We start from the raw sequence: 17,775 nt of genomic DNA, 5'->3' as shown, positions 1-17,775 counted from the left end.
TTCCATATTGTTATGCTTTCCATATCATCATTATACTTTATCATGAACACGCTTCTCGAAAATTAGTTGATGACAAGTTTTATCTAGTAGGGATTGAAACTACAGTCAGCATGACATCCTTCACCTCCCCCATCAAGCAACTAACGGTCCGCCTGCCAAACACGTGTTTTAATACCACAACACACGCTATTGTTAGCTGCTCTGCATGGTTCCCTAGATCACCGTCGCTAGCTACCCACGCTTTTTCTTTTGTTTTTGCGCTATGGTCAAAGACCGAGCATAGGGCAGTCACTATTCAAGACACTATCGAATCATCTCTTGCCCCCTGGCAAGTGCTGCTATAAGCACTGTGTAAAGTATTGTACACGTTATCTGCAAGGATATCGATCTTATCCCGAGTGTCGTCATGGCAATAAGAGCTGCCAAAGACACTGTTGGGTCTATCCCTACAATTTTGCATGGCTTATTTCACCCACTTTAAAGGAGATGCATAGAGTACCCGGCGAGGGCAGGACGATCGTTCCGAATCCAAGACGTGTCTGAAAACCTCGGGAGGCTAGAATGATCCAGGGTGTCACAATGGAGGCTTCTTTACCTTGTTTACTACTTACATATGAGGACAACCGTCGCATGTAGTCAGGCCTAGCTGCTCGTGGAGACCTGTTCTGCTACGGCAGACTAAGATTAGATAGCTCTGCGCATACACGTCCATAGTGCATCATCTCAGGATAATTACAAGATTATGCAGACAATCCTGCGAAATCACCACTCCCGTCACATGAGATGTTCAGTCTCGCCTCAGGCGAACACAGGTGAACATGAGTGCAGCGCTAACTACTCAAAAGCCGCCAAGTCCCAATGCGGCATAGCGCGCCCACTCGAAATTCGCTCGCTTCAGAACATCGCAAAAATCCGACGACTTCTCTTTTCGCGACAACTAACCACCCAGGTCAATTCCCAACAGCCACCATGTCGAGGCCAACCGTCACCGTCGTCTCTGCCAAGGGCGAGGTCACCCAGGACACCATCCCCGTCCCCAATGTCTTCAAGGTCAGTTCCACCGTCGCACTTCGACATCCGCGATACGATGCAACCGGCAACCCGACGGACAGATCGAGAGAGAAGCTACAATGAATGTGTATAAACGGGAGATTTGCAAGATTGGAAAGTTGGCTGGAAACTCCATGCATATAATGAGCTGGATCATTCATGGGGTACTTGCGGCGCCATGACGAAAACTTCTGGGTTCCGCAATCAATATGGCGCTCTCTCGGTCTACTCTGGTGTTGCATTGGGAGCATACAGTATCGTGCACTTAATCAATATATTCAGTTCTGACGATTAACAGGCCCCAATCCGCCCGGATGTCGTCCACGCGGTGCACACTGGCATGAACAAGAACCGCCGCCAGCCCTACGCTGTGTAAGCCTTCCTCGCAAGCTGCACCGTTGACTGATCTAACAACACGCAGCTCTGAGAAGGCTGGTCACCAAACTTCTGCCGAGTCCTGGGGTACTGGTCGCGCTGTTGCCCGTATCCCCCGTGTCTCTGGTGGTGGTACTCACCGTGCTGGTCAGGCTGCTTTCGGCAACATGTGCCGCTCCGGCCGCATGTTTGCTCCTACCAAGGTCTGGCGCAAGTGGCACCAGAAGATCAACCTGAACCAGAAGCGCTTCGCTACCGCCTCTGCGCTCGCTGCTTCAGGAAGCCCTGCTCTTCTCCTTGCCCGTGGCCACGCTATCAGCACCGTCCCCGAGGTTCCTCTCGTCGTCTCATCGACTGCTTTCGCCGATGCCGCCATCAAGAAGACCTCCGCTGCCGTCGCTCTCCTCAAGGCCGTCGGTGCTGGTGCTGATGTTGAGAAGGCCCGCAACTCGCGCAAGCTCCGCGCTGGTAAGGGTAAGCTCCGTGGTCGCCGCCACAAGCAGCGCCGTGGACCTCTTGTCATCTACAACCCTGATGAGGATGGCAAGGAGCTTGTCCTTGCTTTCCGCAACATCCCAGGTGTCGAGACCTCATCTGTCTACTCCCTGAACCTCCTCCAGCTCGCCCCCGGTGGTCACCTTGGCCGCTTCATTGTCTGGACCTCTTCCGCTTTCAGCGCCCTCGACAAGGTCTACGGATCCACCACTGAGCCCTCAGCGCTCAAGAAGGACTTCCTTCTCCCATCCCCCATGATGGCCCAGCCCGACCTCAGCAAGATCATCAACTCCAGCGATATCCAGAAGGTCCTCCGCCCCGTCCGTGGCGGAGCCGTTACTAAGCGCAGCCACACCCAGAAGAAGAACCCTCTCAAGAACTTCCAGGTGCAGCTCCGCCTCAACCCTTACGCTGCTACCTTCGCCAAGGAGAAGCTTGGCCAGAAGAAGATCGAGGCTGGCAAGGCCGAGCCTGCCGCCGATACCTTCTACGAGCTGCTCCAGGATAACTAGATGGTTGTTGGTTAGCGTTATGATTTCCTAAGGTGTTCTCTCTTCGGCTGGGATGGACTGGAATGATGAATGGCTATGACAAATGTAGCTCTTCACAAAATACCTCATGAAAAGGTTGCTTCCATGTTTGGCTGAATAATGTCTTTATGCAATTGCTCAAGACTGTGTGATGACTCTATGCCTGAACGTCTGTGGTTTATCTTGTTGTTCATATTCTTCGGGCCTGTCTGGCCTTATGTCGTCCCTATGTAATTTTCCTGCGGGGTAGCTCACACTTTGCAGTATGCAAATATTGTATGCAAATGTTTCGAGAGTTGTTGTGGTTAGCAATAAAACCATGTTGCTAACATAATGTACATTTGTGATGCCAACGCCATACGTATATAATGATGTATCCCCAAAACGCCATCGCCATGCACGTAACAAAGAGTTTCCCTTTGTAGCTTTTTCACTTGAAGAGTCTCTTCCCACCCGTCCTGCCCATTGTCCTCTCCACACCTTCCAGACTCATACCCGCAAAGCCCGCACCACCACCATCCCTATCCCTCTTGTATCGCCGGAGTGCCTCTCTCAAGTGCGCAGGCGTCAACGGCCCCTTGTCACAAGCGCGCAATCGCTCCTGTAAACTAGCATTCTTATCCACCTCCTTCCATATACCCTGCGTGCGATCAACCTGGTTCAAGTACCACCCTGCACTTTGAATATCCGTATTCGTCGGCTTGTTACGCTCATCTTTGATATGTGCGCTCGGCCTGCCTAGACTCTGGCTTAGGATGGGGCCCGGTAAGTCTGGGTTGGGCAGGTGAGTGCGTACGGCGGACCATTCGTCGCGGACGGTGAGGGCGCGGTCGATGAGCTCGCCGATGAAGGTTTTGGAGTACGAGGTCACGGCGATGATGATGGGTTGGGGCACGGATTGCGAGAGGGTTTGGTTGACCAGTTTGCGGACGGTTTCGCGCTTGAGGCGGATACGGCGGTAGGTTGCGTAGCGGTCCATTTGCGCGGGCGTCATGAAGTCTTCTAGCATTCTGAAGTGGCATGGTGTTAGTTGAAAAGAAATGTGTGGTGGATGGGATTTCGATGAAGGAAACGTACCGTTCGTATTCTTTTTCTTGTTTGCGTCGTGCTTCGACACTCATTCCACCTTCAATCTCCATGCCCATCTCCTCGCCCATCTCGTCTTCATCGTCATCTTCTTCCTCTCCTTCATCTTCACCTCCCACTGCACTCCTTCCATCGCCGCTTTTGCCTCCTCTTACACTCGATCCCGCGACACTTCCGCCATCGCCGCCCTTCTTACGGCGCTTCTTGCTGCCTCCAACACCATTGATAACGGAAGTTGTGATGTTGCTTTCTACCGATGGTGAACGCGAGTATTGGCGTGGCGAGCCCCCGATAGATTCGGCATCGGGAGAGAAGGCATTGCGTAGATTCGAAGGCTTGCGCTTCTTTGCTGGTGCGCCCGAGTGCGAAGATATGCTGCCACGCTTGCGGTTGCTGGACATGTTGAGCTGAGGGATGTGCGGTGGTGAGGCCATGGTTTCGTATGTGATTTCTTTTTACTGCGGAGGCGCAAGAGGGTGTATTCTTTGGAGCATGCGCGCAGCTCCAAGAAGATGGAGCGGGGTGGAATGACGCTGATGGTAGTTGTCCGATTAGTGTCGTCGCGACTGCTGCGGTGAATGGAATTGACCCCAAAGTCGCGACCGCCAAGCAATGTGGTTAGCGCGTTTGCTTCGTTCCGCTCGGAATGCGCCCGGCCTTGATTTCGTCATCGCCCCTAGCTGTACTTGCTCTCACTAGGGATTTTTTGTATTAGGAACCCTACTGATGGGAATTGCGCCTTGATCTCAAAGTCTGCTTTTACTAAGATCGCATCGTTCGATGCACAGTTACTATCTTACCTAGACTTGAAGCAACACTGCACTTGGACTTGCAACACCTCTATCGCCTTGCTCTCAGTAACGACACTTCAATGCTCAAGTAACATATTGTTGTCTCTAGTAAACTGAGAAATTTACAGTCTCATTTTCGTCAGGATGAGCATATTTAGGGGCCAGCTAAATCCAGTGAATTACACGTAAACATTCGACAGTAGGGATGCAGATAAGTCGTCTAGTGTAGACAACAAGACAATCACTGTGAATGTTATGCGTATGCGTATGCTATTACATCACAAGTAGGAGGACATACTGAACAATGAACACCACAGTTAGAGTAAAACGAAAGAAGGAAGTCTAATCCAGACACTAATCAAAATAAAAGTGATCAAAATCACTACACATCCATACGTCAATCATGCTAGATCTACCACACGATTACATAAAGCCAGCATATCAAAAATTGAAAAGAAAAAGAAAAGGTTCGGTTAGAACTACATTACAAAGCAAACTCACCTGTCTAGCAGAGCATTAACTTCCTCCTACAAAGGTATCAAATCATCAAAAGCGTTAAATCCACCCCCCCCCCCCCCTTGTAGACCTATTTCTTCGCACCCCCTCCACCAACCCACCCCCCAACCCAACCTCCCGCACTCTTCGCACCATCAGCCACACTCCCCGCCCCTCCCTTGACCCCCTCCACAGCACTCTGACCATATCCACCCAGGGGCCCTTGTCCCTCAAGCGGGCGTCCCTGCTCGTCCTTGCCGCCGCGCTCAGCACGATTGATTCCTTCCTTCGATAACGCGTCACCGATGGGTTGTGCGAGACCGCCTTGGCCCACTTGGCCCGTTACGAGGCCGTTGACGCCGTCTTGGAGGTTGTCGACTTGCGAGATGCCTGTTACTTTGGTTTTGTCGAGGTTTTCTGAAGGGATCGTGAGTTAGCGGATATGTTGCGGTGACAAAGGCTTGAGAGGAAGGAGGAAGGAGGAAGAAGGAAGAAGGAAACGTACGTTTGGCGGCGTAGCTGGCCTTGTTATCCTTTGTGAACCATTTTAGATACTGATCTTCGATCCAGGGCATCCAGGTTTCGTATTTTTGGTTATAGTAGTCGTTTGCGGCTTGTTTGTAGGTTTTTGGTTGTTGCTTGTTGTCTGCCATTTTGGATATATTCGTAATGTGTTCAGTACAATGAGAAGAAAGAGATGCTCCTTAGGATATCGTGTAGATACGAAGTAGTATTGTAATATAGATTGTGGATGGGTATCAGTTGATATTTCTTCACCACAGGTGAACTAGAAAGAAAGAGAAAAGGAAAAAAACCGTCTGGTTAAACAAGCACACACCAAAATATATACTACACACAAGCAGCACTATTCATCATACTCAAGACCAACCTACACAACCCTTCCACCTTGGCCCAGCCAACCACACACCCCCACTCTCCCTCCGATGCCGTGTATACGACGCCATGCACGCCAACAGTGATCTCATCTCCGATCGGCCTGGCCCTTTGTCGCGACCGGAGGGGGGCCACCCAGACAGGGGGGCGTGTGTGCTACTAACAACGTAATGCCCAGGGTCCTTGATTGCCAACTTTACGAACCGGTTACATGGGAACACACATCAAAAAAGAGGGCTGTTGATGCGCGGCGTTTTTTTGGAACAAGGGGGGTGGGTCCTACGTCATCTGAACCACTCGATTCCAAGGGGTTTGACCCTTCACCGAATGATCGTCCCGCGGTCGCCTGCAGCGTGGAAAACTTGCTGATTCACAACAACAACCTGCCTGTGTTGGGTTAGGTGATTTGCTGGGTTTTTTTTGCGCAGCATGTCGGTGTGTGTGTGTGTGATGATGATGATGCGGTTGGGTAGGTATGAGTGTCTTTGAAGGGGAGGCAAATGGGAATGGGAATGGGAAGGTGGGTGCGGGACGGTGGGTGGCTGTGTGCGCCTAGATGCGCGCCACAGCTGTAAGACATGTCTTGACGGCGATCGGAGTCGCAGGTAGCCAAGGCCAAGGTATGAGCGAAATACTAGTCGTTTAGGAATGAGATATCCCGGTCTACTTTCACATGTTGGGCATCTGCGTCTTCTACAGTATGATCAATAGTTTTATTCCGAAACTAAATACAACGCCGTGCTCCGACTGTAGGAACATGACTCTTCTACTCAGTCTGGTGCCTTGAATGTTAGTACCAGGTGGCCAGCAATAGCCTTAGCAACAAGATGGCTTGCAAAAAGCAAGGCCGGAGAAGTCCAACTTGTATAGTACTGCAAGACGCAGCGATAACAAAGTTCATGGTACATCCAATTTTTTAATTTTTTTTCTATTTTGTGAGTAGACAGCACAAGCAATCCAAGTTGAAAAGAAACTACCTCCGTTATAACTTTCCCTCAAACCAGTCGAGCGGTATCAAAAAATATTTCGCCAGTGGGCTGCTTCAGACAAGTCCAGCAGTCTCTTCTTGATCATCTTCGGCAGTGGATGGTGTGGGCGAGTTTGTAGTACTCTGTATGCCATCAGGGATGGGCTCCTCGTGAGTGATTCCAAGACCGAGAATGCTACCGCCACGGTCTTCGTCTTGGTCATGGTTAGTATCCCCATCAGCATAAATCTCCTGTGGATCAGGCGATAGCGCCAAGACTATAGTCGACTCGCTCAAGCAGCTTCCTCGGCTACTGTCGCTATCGCTACTGTTTTCGAGCATGTTATAGTTCTGATTTTCCAGGGAGACAAACCAGTCTACAGGTGTTTCTGGTCGGCGCGGTATTCCAAAGTTAACAACCGGACTGTCGTCTAGTTCAACACATTCGCCACGTATGGCCTCCTGGTCGTGGTCATATGCGAAAGTAGGCGTATAAATGATGGCTTTCCAGCAGGCAATCCTCCTCTGTATCTCGCAACGAACTAGGAACGAATGAAACTGGTTTTTGAAATCCATCGGGAAATCTTCACTCAGTTCAAGGGAGCACTCGTCTTCATCACCACACAATTGGTGACGTTTGATGCGCCTGATCAGTACTTCCGCCATCTTGTACACGAAAGGTCCACATGCGCCATCATCGTAATCGAACTGGTTGTGGTGGTCCTGATGTGGGGTATACTGTTGGATTCGATATCGCCAATTCCTGACGTCTTCTCCGAGGATTTTCAGCATGCCTCGACCGATTTGAAAACCAAGGTGTCGAGATTGTTCGTCGTCAAGAAATAGAGAATTGTAGTACGAGACTGTACAATGTATCCTGTCCATGGCGATAAGCGACCAGTGATTTCCTTGCAAGCAATTGTTCTCAACGCTACCGATTGCATCGTTGATAACAAGAAAAATCCATTGCTTGGTCTCGAAGCGGGCTCTATACTGCGCGTACTCCTGGGGATTGCTATCTTCGCTTTCTGCGGCGAAAAGGCATATTTGTGAAACCATGGAGTTGGCGATTGCAATTCTATGATTTTCACAGTTGTAATCTCGACAGAGGACTTCCAGAGCCATGTCTAGACTTTCGTCCCGCATCCAAGGCTCGCCATGGTTCCAGCTTGTACTCCTGATATGGTAGAAAGCATCGTTTTGAATTGTGATATCCCCCAGCTTGAGATACACGTTGGAATCAAACGGCGGGCTCAATTGGTACATTGTGCTGAATGCGGAATACCGACGAGGATGAGGAATAAAACTCCAGTGGAAAAGAATGGGTATAGGTTCCAAGTCGAGAGATATGTACTGACGACGCGGACACTGTTGCACGTTAGCACATTGTTTAGCTACTATTTCAGGTGAATGAACCATGCGAACCGTGATCTCTGTTTCTTTCCAGTTCATTGCGAAGCAGGTGCCCCAGTCTCCCGTAGTATTGACATCGATGCTATACCGCCGCTTCAGCAGTGGAGGCCTTGTCTGCCTTGTGGGTAGTAAACGAGCGCGCTCGAATCCACGTGAACCGATCACGAACATCTTGAGAGTCTTATAGCGCATGCTGTGTCGTGTATTTTCGTAGATTTTGCAGAGCTCGAAGCGCGCATGCTTTGCTATTCTAGATCGGTTATCGAACTTTGCAAGAGGGGAAACTACTTGATCAGATGACCGAGCCGTAGTAGCTGTTGTATGAGCCGTGGGACTCTTGGGCGTAGATACAGATGCTGAGGACTTCTGCGTACCCCGAGGGGGGGTAACTGGTGGCGTCATGGTCGTTTTGTCATCCTGATCCTGACTTGGGGGTGTAGTGAGCGAGGTCGTGTGAGGGACAGGTGCATCTTCGTGTAGTTGCGCTTTTTCTTCCAGACATCCCTCAAGTTCTGAGACTAGAGAAATCTCAGTCACAGGTGGTGAGTGGGTTTGAAGTTGTGCCTGGGTATGTGCTTCAGTGCCCCTGGGCGAGTCAACAACCAACGCTGGCGTGCCCAAGTCAGAACAGGCGTTTTGAGTATTAGCAACAGTCATTATTTGGGTGCTTTCACTAGATGCTGAGCCTGCAGACTCTAGCGCTGTGCGGAATTTTGACTGAGGTTCGGCATGGACGTGGAGCGGGGAGGATGGTGCTAGTGAAGAAGGTGCGACCTGCGTAGTGACCTGTGCCGGGTTGCGCTCGTCGGTTTTCTCCTCTTGAATATTCATGACGTCTTTAGGTATTCCTTCGACCATCGTATCGTTGGAAGAGGTTGGAGCGCTGGTTACGTTGTAAGGAATAGCTCTCTGTGCAAAGAAAGTGATTGTTGGTACCTGACAATTCGGCCAGCGCTGCCTGGAGATACACTAAAGTGAACAAGAACACTTGTTCTCTGATATGAGTTTGCTGCGGTGAAAGTGGAAGTTTTATGCGGGTTTGCGTCGGTAGTGAATGATGGCAGGCGGTGGCTAGGCTGAGAGACAGTGTTTGTTGCTGTCGAGACAGAGGACTGGGTGCTGAGAAACAAATAACTGATAGTCGAGGTCTAGGTAGGTACAAGGCTTGAGTGAGAGGGGAGCTCTTTGTACCGGTGATGGGGAACAAGCGCGTTGTTGTGGGGGAAGCAAACTGTATTCCAACACAGCACACGTAGCTGCATTCACAGTTGAAGTAGCGAGAGCTGAACAGTGAAAGGGCCAAGAACAGATAATCACTCTGACGCTTTTCTTTTTACATTGTGGGAATATGTGTGAGTCAATCCAGTGATTTCTTTAGATTTGGTTATGCGAGCTCGCTGATTCACCAGTCTCTAAGGGCATCCACAGTTGAGGAAGCTATTGAGTGCCGTTATTATGTACAATCAGGCCACTTCCCAATGGTTTCTATATTACGTCATACCAATCATATTTTCGAGAATTCGTAAAGTAATTATGATGATTCGGGCTGTTGAGTGACTATGTGCGCGGTGTGTACAATATAAGTGGTATTGCTGCGCGTGTTTATGTGGCACTGAGAGTGAGAACCAAGGTACTGAGCATTCCTCAGAGCGAGAGCCGCCAAACGCCTGCTTCGCGCATTACTCGTGTAAGACATGCATTGAAACAGGGTTGCGGTTACCTCGTAGTATCCAGATGCATTATCAATGTTTTGACAAGAGCCCTCACTCACGCAGTTGCTCCATGTAGCAACAGCAAGGTGACAAAGCGCTTGCCCGACTTGAATACGTCGACCGTATCACTATCCAATCGCCTACAAGAGAATTCAGAAAGAGGGAAATTGCCTCCCAAAGCACACTTTCACCCACACTAGACATATGCAGATGAGCACAACAAAACGATTCTCGAAAAAGGTGATACTATTTACAAGTGGAAAGAAAAGTCAAAGAGATACGTAGTGGTATATGAACTATCAAGGAAAAAAAAATCACACACACACACACAAAAAGAGAACAAAAGACACCGAACGGTCATCAGCTGTGTGAAGAGAGTGCTGGTGACGGAGGACCAGCTGCGCCTACCGCGCATGATAACCCTCGATGGCTCTTGGATAACAAGCACTCAGCTAACCCCCCCTATATAGTTCATGCTGCCAAATGCCATAACGACTTTTCGGCGCCTATACAATCCCCACAGATGCTCCTTGAAGATGCTAGAAAAACAAAGAAAATGTGAAAAAGAAAAGAAAAGAAATCGACGACAAACATTCCGTATCTGTCTTTCCAGGAACACGTGTGCAACACTGCTGCATCTGCTCACTCTGAGAATTCCTCTCAGGCATTTGCCGCGTGTGAAAATCAAGCTTTTGACTGACCCGCATTTCTATATCATGCCATGCGTCCAACGTCCACTCCGTGCTGGAACTGTGTATAGAGCTTCTAGTCTACTTACTCTCCAGTGCTGGATCCTCTCAGCCTTCTACCAAGGCTGACATTGCGACCGAGGTCCGTTATGCCACCCACTGAATGTCGGTTGCTTGGGTTTCGGGCAACGCTCAATTGCGTTCTAGCTCGTAGACCGGCGGACAAGGGCTTCTCGAAATGGGCTGGAGATCCCTCTCGGCCTAGATTGTGGCCGAAACGATTCTGGTCACGGAACAAGAGACTGTGCTCGTTCGACGGTGTACTGCTCGAAACACTGGGCCGACGAAGGTGCGATGTCGTCTGAATAGCAGGCGATGGCTGCAGGTCAGACATTGGCTCGCGAGAACCAATCTGCCGACCGGTGCTGTACCGGTTGCTCTCATTTTGTTGCTGCCGCGACCGGAAGTCAATCGACGTCATTGCACGAGATGGTGCGCGGAATAATATTGTGTCATCGTCATCTTCCTCGGTACTCTTGCGTGCACGATGGAGACTTGTGCCTGCTCGCTGGAGTCGTGAGGCGAGGTGCCTTTCGTCGTAGGGCTCTTGACTGCTTTCTCGTTGATTACCCCCAGTTCCAACGGCAAGCATACTGCTCCTTCGAGCCTCTATGCGAGACATTGCTCTGCTGGGGCTAACACCAGACAATGTGTTGCTCTCGGGTTCGATACTTTCTCGTATGGTTGGTGATTCACCGTTGAACTGCACGCTTGGCCGACGAGAAAGTGTGGCCGTACTTGACCGAAAAGCAGGACTGGCGAAGCCTGTCTTGGTGTCACACAGGGCTATACACAGCTCGGTCAAACTCCGGCAAAGGTTGTCAGCTTTGCGCCGAACTTGGCGGTCAGACACGACTGCACCATTGGCGATGGTGCTTGCCGAATGAAGTGTGCCCTGAGGACCAGCACTACCGCTCATTTCAGCAAGTGCTAATGCCTCCTGTGCTGTTGCTTCCAACGTGCGATACACTGCTGGTGATATGTGTTGTCGGGCCTTGGCTAGCGCCTCCCTCAAAAGCGGATGGGTTTTGTTGTTGTTGTTATAGCTGCCGTTAGGGGTAAGTGCGCCGACTGTAGAGTCAGACGGAGACAGATTGGCCTTTCGCTGTTGGTTTGGCGATGAGGACACAGTCGTAGCTGAAGTATTCGCTGTCCGTGGGCGATCTGCCGACGCTTGAGATACGATTGCGCCAGACGTTGAGGGTATCTTGCCTCCCATTTCAATCTTGCGTATCCGGGACTTGAGTTCATCCAGTTCGTCCCATACGGACGCCGCAGGTCCCGTAGAGCCATGCGATTCGGTACCGTCGGCGCGCGAAGCAGCTTCAAATGATGTCTCTATGTGGGGTGTGCGTGGTTCATGGGAAAGATTCGATGGCCTATATGGCTGGAGGGGTGTGCGACTTGGGGGTGTGACGTCTGGCTGAGATGCGCGCCTTGTTGAGGAGAACTGGGCCAGGAAGTCGCGTGGTGAGAGGTCCGAATCCCTCCGTACCGAACTCAAAGATGCCTTGTGCGATAGTTGAGGCGTCCGGTGTGCTGATTCGGGTGCTGGCGAATTTTGGGACCGCTCATAGCGGGAGGGAGTGGGCAGGAGTGAGCCTCGACGGAGACCACCTGACCTGGCGTCTACGACAGAGGGTATGCGGCTCGAAGTTGCTGTGGCAGAGCTAGATTGCGACGGCGAAGGCGTCTGGAGAGCTGATGGGTATGACTGTCGTTCATTTATTCTGGCGACTCGAGACTGTGGTGGTCAGCTTCCTGTACATAGTGTTGACGGCGCATGGGGGATAGATGATTCAGCTACACTGGAAAACCGCCATGGTACGCGCATGTCGCTGCAATCTGAAAACATTTTGAAGACTGGGGGGTCTCACCTTCAACCGGTCAATCCGCGCCGTGGTCTCTGCCGGGCGCTGCTGCTGCTGTTGCTGCTTGGGCGCACTATCTGCGGCAATGTTTAGAAACAGGTCCTCCTTCTCGCCATCTGTGCCTGGAGTGACGGGCGCAGGCGCTCCCCGTCCGCTATGCGCCGCATGATAGTCCTCCATCCGGCTGCGGGGACCAGAATCGTATTCGGACGACTCGGTGGAGCTGGCCATTCGTCGGGGCGGAGGCCGGGAGCTGGCGGTGGAATTGCGTCTGGGGGCGGGCGGGCGCAGGAGGCTTGGGGACGCCGTGGTGCTTGTTTGTTGTGGTTGCTGGTGGTGTTGTTTTTGCGGGGGGCCGTTCCAGTTGCCCGTTTCTTCCTCCCCGCGTCGCTTGCTCAATGGGGTCGGGCCAGTGTGCGATGCCAGTGCGGTGGGAGAGAACTGCTGGTGCGCATAGGTGAGATCGGCGGGATTCTGAGAGGTCCGGCTGCGCGTAACTAGGGTGACGGGAGGGCCGCGCGAATTGTCTATGCCATGGGCACTATGGGAGGCCGGGGGCCGACGTGCGGCAGCGGACGAGGACGAGGTGGTCGAGGGCAGACGTAGCAGGGTCGGGGGCTCGGGGTTTGTGTTTGTGCGCTGGCGTGTGGGCTTGGGGGCGGGCGACGTGTGCGCGGTCAGCGTGTTGCGCCGGGAGGGGTCGAGTTGTTGTGGTTGTGGTTGACGCAGCTGGGGCGGGTGCTGGTTCTGCTGGTGCTGGTGTTGTTGTTGTTGTAAGGCTCCTCCAGACGATTTCCGAGAATGGGTCGGCATGGCTGCAGGAATCCAGGTGCGCTGGCACACACCAGACAGGGATGACGGGCAACGTTTCAGAGCGCACACTCAGCCTGCCATGGCTGCTACGAAGGGGGCCCACAGACTGCGCGTACGCCTTGGTAAATTGCACATAGTGCCTTTGCTGTTCAAAGGAAGATGCTGGGACGCTGCGGCGCTGCACATGGCCAGTATTCTCGACCTTGGCCCATTTGCTGCTAGGGTGGCCGGGCCTTTACACGACATGGCACATTGCCCCCTCAAGAGAGCGAATGATGTGCAGCCAGCCCTATGCTATACCCGTCGCCCACCACCTATAGCACCCGCTATACCCGCCCTCCTACTAAACTTTTCCACCGCCTCCATCGTTACCAGCCCGGGAGGGACCGTGTGCTCAACGTCCGGACGGGCGGCAACGGCACCACATCGCCATCTGCTTACCCAGCGATTGCGCGCTGCTGCTGCTGCTGCTCACAACTGCAACCCTCTCCTGCGCCGCCCCGTCTGCCCGCTGACTCGCCGTCCCTCGCTCTTAAATGAGCTTCTGCTCACGCCTAATCTTACCCTCCTCCTGAACGAAGCACACACCGCTGCTTCTCCAACGCCTGCTGCTTTCTTTTTGTCCCGTCCCATCTCGAGGCGACGAGCGAAGCCGCATTGGGCGAGCGCTGCAGAGTGGCTGTCATGACCGACCCTGTTCCTGCATTCGCTATCCCCGGGCAGTGATGCCATCCACGAAGCGCCTAAGCGAGCTGGCACGGCCGATATGACACTGATGTTTCTGGCAATTTATGCTTTATGCAAGCCCGGTAGCGTCGTGTGTATAAAAGGAGATTGGCATTGGTGTAAGACGCCAAACAAACCCTTGGTCCGTATGTAGTACGCGTACTCGTGACATGAACCCAGAAAAAACCATGATACTTGGCACAGAGTGACTGGCTGCGTGTGTATGCATCAGGGTGGAGGCCCAGTGGGAACTCCGGTGAAGGCTCGAGGCACATCGCCATGGCGCCTCCCGCCATCCTGCCCTGCCAGGCTCCAGATCACGTGACGCGGTTACGGCAGAACAAGCCCGCCGACCAGCCCGACGAAATAATCTTGTCTTGCCATCGCCTCCGCCCAGGCACATCTCTACGGTCGCGATACCCAACTCTGACCCCCCATAACCATCAAATATGTCTGTCGCGACGCTGTCCAAATCGCTGCCCAAGCCGAAATACTCGGGTGAGGAGGAGGAACTCACCAACAGCACGCGTGTGCTGAGCTCCGAGCAGTACGAAGCGCAGGTCGCACGAAAGCAGAATGGCCCACCCGCATACGGCAGCAGGCAAAGTTGGAGGCCCCGCGCGCCCGAGGACTTTGGCGATGGAGGCGCGTTTCCAGAGGTTCACGTCGCGCAGTACCCACTGGACATGGGCAAGAAGGGCACACCATCCACATCCAATGCCCTCGTAAGGAGAGTCGACGGCGAGGGCAAGACCAAGTACGATGAGATTGCGAGGCGCGGACACGGCGACTCAAGGATCGTACAGGCGAGCTTTAAAGATTTGATCCCGCTACGTCAACGGGCAGATGCTGGCGAGCTGGATTTGTCGCGTCCGAGCCAGGAAGTGGTACAGGCAACAAAAGAGAAGACCGAACAGGCACTCATGGCTCTGGTGGCAGGACAGACTGCTGCGCAGCGACCAAAGAACGTACAGGGTCGGAAAGACGATGAGCCCACCTTTGTGCGATACACTCCGACCGCACAGATGGGCGAGGCCCAGGGAAAGACGCGCATCTTCAAGATTCAACAGCGACAGATCGATCCCATGGAACCACCGAAATTCAAGCACAAACGTATTCCTCGTGGACCGCCATCTCCTCCGCCGCCCGTTCTTCACTCTCCGCCGCGAAAACTGACCGCCGAAGATCAAGAGATGTGGAAGATTCCGCCTCCCATTAGTAACTGGAAGAACCCCAAGGGTTACACAGTGCCTCTAGATAAGCGTCTGGCAGCTGATGGGCGTGGTCTCCAGGATATCACAATCAACGATAAGTTTGCGCAATTCGGCGAGGCTCTACAGGCTGCAGACAGGCATGCTCGAGAGGAAGTCAAGCAGCGCGCCATCATGCAACAGCGCTTGGCAGAGAAGGAAAAGCTGCAAAAGGAGGAGCACCTGCGCAACTTGGCAAAACAGGCTCGAGAAGACCGTGCGAACGCCTCCCGAAGGCGATCCCAGAGCGATTCAGAAACAGACTCGGAGGAGGAAGAGGTGCGGAAGCGAATGGATGCGCGCAAGGAGCGTCGCGAGGATTTGCAGCGTGAACTCCGCCAGTCGCGCATGGGCAATGAGCGCAAGATTCAGATGCTTGCCCGCGAACAGAACCGCGATATCTCAGAGAAGGTTGCTCTTGGTCTGGCAAAGCCAACACAAAGTGGAGAGTCCATGTACGATGCTCGGTTGTTCAATCAGTCGAGTGGATTCAATGCTGGTTTCAACGAGGACAACCATTACGATAAGCCCCTGTTCGCCGCTCAAGACGCAATAAGCAGCATCTACCGCCCGAGTGTACAACAAGATGACGGAGAGGATGACGGGCAGACGTACGACAGGCTCACAAAGACGAGCAAATTTGAAGTTCTGGGCAAGGCGAAGGAGGGCTTCAAGGGTGCTGATCTACAAGAAGCTCGAGATGGGCCAGTCCAGTTCGAGAAGGATACCGACGACCCTTTCAACATTAACCAGATGATTGACGAGGTTCGGGGCGAGAAGAAGGGCGAAAAGCGATACGGCATCCAAGAGCCCGAGGGCAGGTCAACAAAACGGGCCAGGGTGGATGATGACAGTGATTGAGCAACCCAAAGTATTACCATAGGCGTTTGGATTTTTTTTAGGCACAGTACAGATTGCTGTTGCAGTCTTTAACGAGCATTAGAAGCGATCACAGAGGCCGAGTTTTCTGGTCTTTTTAATATTCAATATCTGAATGTGCACCGAACCTCTCAAAATAGCGGAAATTGGCCATGGAAACGTGCTGGGTAATATGTGCATGTCTAGCATTACCCTTGACGTCAACCAGCAGCCCCATTCCCTAGTTGCTGAGCTCATGCTGACTACCAGTCTCGTATTGCACCTATTGGCATTCGTCGGCTAACTGTAACTTTGGCATCGGATGGTGCACCTGGATCGGATAGTTGCTATCCCTGGCGTAACTCATGTCGGTACTTTGCAAAGTATCACTCTACGACCCCGCTATCCAATGTTGTCCCGTGCCGCGCTGTAGCGAGTACATATCTGTCGACAACTTGGTGGCTATCTGCGTCTGGTCTACGCCGGTGTGCATGAGAGCCGCCGATATGTTGCCGGTTGGCGGGTCTTGATCACGTTTCTCTGTTTACTATCAGCCTACTTCGGAGTTGGCCTCGCTATGCAAAGCAATTCCAGCGCGTATTTGAAGGCGCCACATCTCTTGATCTGCATACACTAGCACTACATTACATACTATACAAACCACCAAGACAAGATGAGTGAAGCAAACTCAGCAGTATCTGGTAGCAAGGAACACAAATTCAACCCAAACTTTACGGATGCAGTGATTAATGCGACAGGGCCCAATGCTACTCCTCGGGTCCGACAGCTTGCGGCGGGGTTGATACGGCATCTGCACGATTTCGCGAGAGAGAATGAGCTCACGGTTGATGAGTGGATGGCAGGTGTTCAACTGGTACGTCTAGACGTCTTCTCAGGCTACACATCTAGCATGTATCCTATCTGACACATACTGAGGGTGAATAGATAAACGAAGCAGGTCGCATGTCCGACTCTAAACGCAATGAAGGCCAGCTGCTTTGCGATGTTCTCGGCCTTGAGTCTCTTGTCGATGAGATAACATACAAGCTCGCTTCCACAGCTGCAGATGAACCTACTGCTACTGCCATCTTGGGACCCTTCTACCGAGAAAACGCACCGGAGCTACCCATGGGGTCTTGTATCGTGTCAAAGGAAATCAACGAACAAGGCGACCGTACTTGGATGCATGGAACAGTCACCGACTTCAAAACTGGAAAACCCATTGAAGGCGCAGTAGTAGATGTCTGGCACACGGCACCAAACGGCCTGTATGAGCAGCAGGATCCTAATCAACCAGATATGAACCTTAGGGGAAGGTTCACAACTGGAAAGGATGGGACATACAGCTTTTATTGTTTGCGGCCTGTACCATATCCTATTCCTTTCGATGGTCCGGCCGGAAAGGTTCTACAGGCGCTCGATAGGCACCCGATGCGACCGGCACATATACATTTCTTGCTTACGGCGCCTGGCTACAAGCCTGTTGTTACGCAAATTTTCGACCGCAAGAGCAAGTACCTTGACGATGATGCAGTCTTCGCAGTCAAGGATTCACTCGTTGTAGACTTCAAGCCTTTTGAGGGTGACCCGAAAGCAGATTTTGAGCTGCCGTATGACTTTAAGATGGCGAGCTTCAAGGATGCGGAGAAGCACTAAGTTGCGGGGACGACAGAGCAAAGTGTCTCAGCAGAACAAACAAA

The 17,775-nt window shown here is 52.2% G+C and overlaps 7 protein-coding genes across 7 annotated transcripts; 3 read left to right on the top strand and 4 right to left on the bottom strand.

Annotated features, from left to right (window-relative positions):
• Positions 1-969: 969 nt before the first annotated feature.
• COCVIDRAFT_34370 (hypothetical protein) lies at positions 970-2,432 on the top strand (the record flags this gene model as incomplete). Its single annotated transcript, XM_014705224.1, has 3 exons — positions 970-1,050; positions 1,349-1,422; positions 1,472-2,432. 3 exons carry the CDS (start codon positions 970-972, stop codon positions 2,430-2,432), a joined length of 1,116 nt encoding a protein of 371 aa, XP_014560710.1.
• A 448-nt stretch (positions 2,433-2,880) lies between these two features.
• On the bottom strand, positions 2,881-3,937 carry COCVIDRAFT_34369 (hypothetical protein; the record flags this gene model as incomplete). Its single annotated transcript, XM_014705223.1, has 2 exons — positions 2,881-3,460; positions 3,528-3,937. The coding sequence occupies 2 exons, from the start codon at positions 3,935-3,937 to the stop codon at positions 2,881-2,883; spliced, it is 990 nt and encodes a 329-aa protein (XP_014560709.1).
• Positions 3,938-4,913: 976 nt separating this feature from the next.
• Positions 4,914-5,475, bottom strand: COCVIDRAFT_88787 (hypothetical protein; the record flags this gene model as incomplete). Its single annotated transcript, XM_014705222.1, has 2 exons — positions 4,914-5,239; positions 5,328-5,475. The coding sequence occupies 2 exons, from the start codon at positions 5,473-5,475 to the stop codon at positions 4,914-4,916; spliced, it is 474 nt and encodes a 157-aa protein (XP_014560708.1).
• A 1,283-nt stretch (positions 5,476-6,758) lies between these two features.
• On the bottom strand, positions 6,759-8,954 carry COCVIDRAFT_88717 (hypothetical protein; the record flags this gene model as incomplete). The annotated part of the gene is made up of 4 exons (XM_014705221.1): positions 6,759-8,051; positions 8,109-8,346; positions 8,461-8,763; positions 8,815-8,954. The coding sequence occupies 4 exons, from the start codon at positions 8,952-8,954 to the stop codon at positions 6,759-6,761; spliced, it is 1,974 nt and encodes a 657-aa protein (XP_014560707.1).
• Positions 8,955-10,582: 1,628 nt separating this feature from the next.
• Positions 10,583-13,241, bottom strand: COCVIDRAFT_34366 (hypothetical protein; the record flags this gene model as incomplete). The annotated part of the gene is made up of 2 exons (XM_014705220.1): positions 10,583-12,301; positions 12,435-13,241. The coding sequence occupies 2 exons, from the start codon at positions 13,239-13,241 to the stop codon at positions 10,583-10,585; spliced, it is 2,526 nt and encodes an 841-aa protein (XP_014560706.1).
• Positions 13,242-14,416: 1,175 nt separating this feature from the next.
• On the top strand, positions 14,417-16,078 carry COCVIDRAFT_34365 (hypothetical protein; the record flags this gene model as incomplete). Its single annotated transcript, XM_014705219.1, has 1 exon — positions 14,417-16,078. One exon carries the CDS (start codon positions 14,417-14,419, stop codon positions 16,076-16,078), a length of 1,662 nt encoding a protein of 553 aa, XP_014560705.1.
• Positions 16,079-16,748: 670 nt separating this feature from the next.
• Positions 16,749-17,731, top strand: COCVIDRAFT_23278 (hypothetical protein; the record flags this gene model as incomplete). The annotated part of the gene is made up of 2 exons (XM_014705120.1): positions 16,749-16,949; positions 17,021-17,731. The coding sequence occupies 2 exons, from the start codon at positions 16,749-16,751 to the stop codon at positions 17,729-17,731; spliced, it is 912 nt and encodes a 303-aa protein (XP_014560606.1).
• Between the last annotated feature and the right edge of the window lie 44 nt (positions 17,732-17,775).

This window comes from Bipolaris victoriae (assembly GCF_000527765.1).
Source record: "Bipolaris victoriae FI3 unplaced genomic scaffold scaffold_10, whole genome shotgun sequence".
Classification (NCBI taxonomy): Eukaryota; Fungi; Ascomycota; class Dothideomycetes; order Pleosporales; family Pleosporaceae; genus Bipolaris; species Bipolaris victoriae.
The sequence above is the reverse complement of the archived record's forward strand: the minus strand, read 5'-3'. Positions and strand labels throughout refer to the sequence as shown.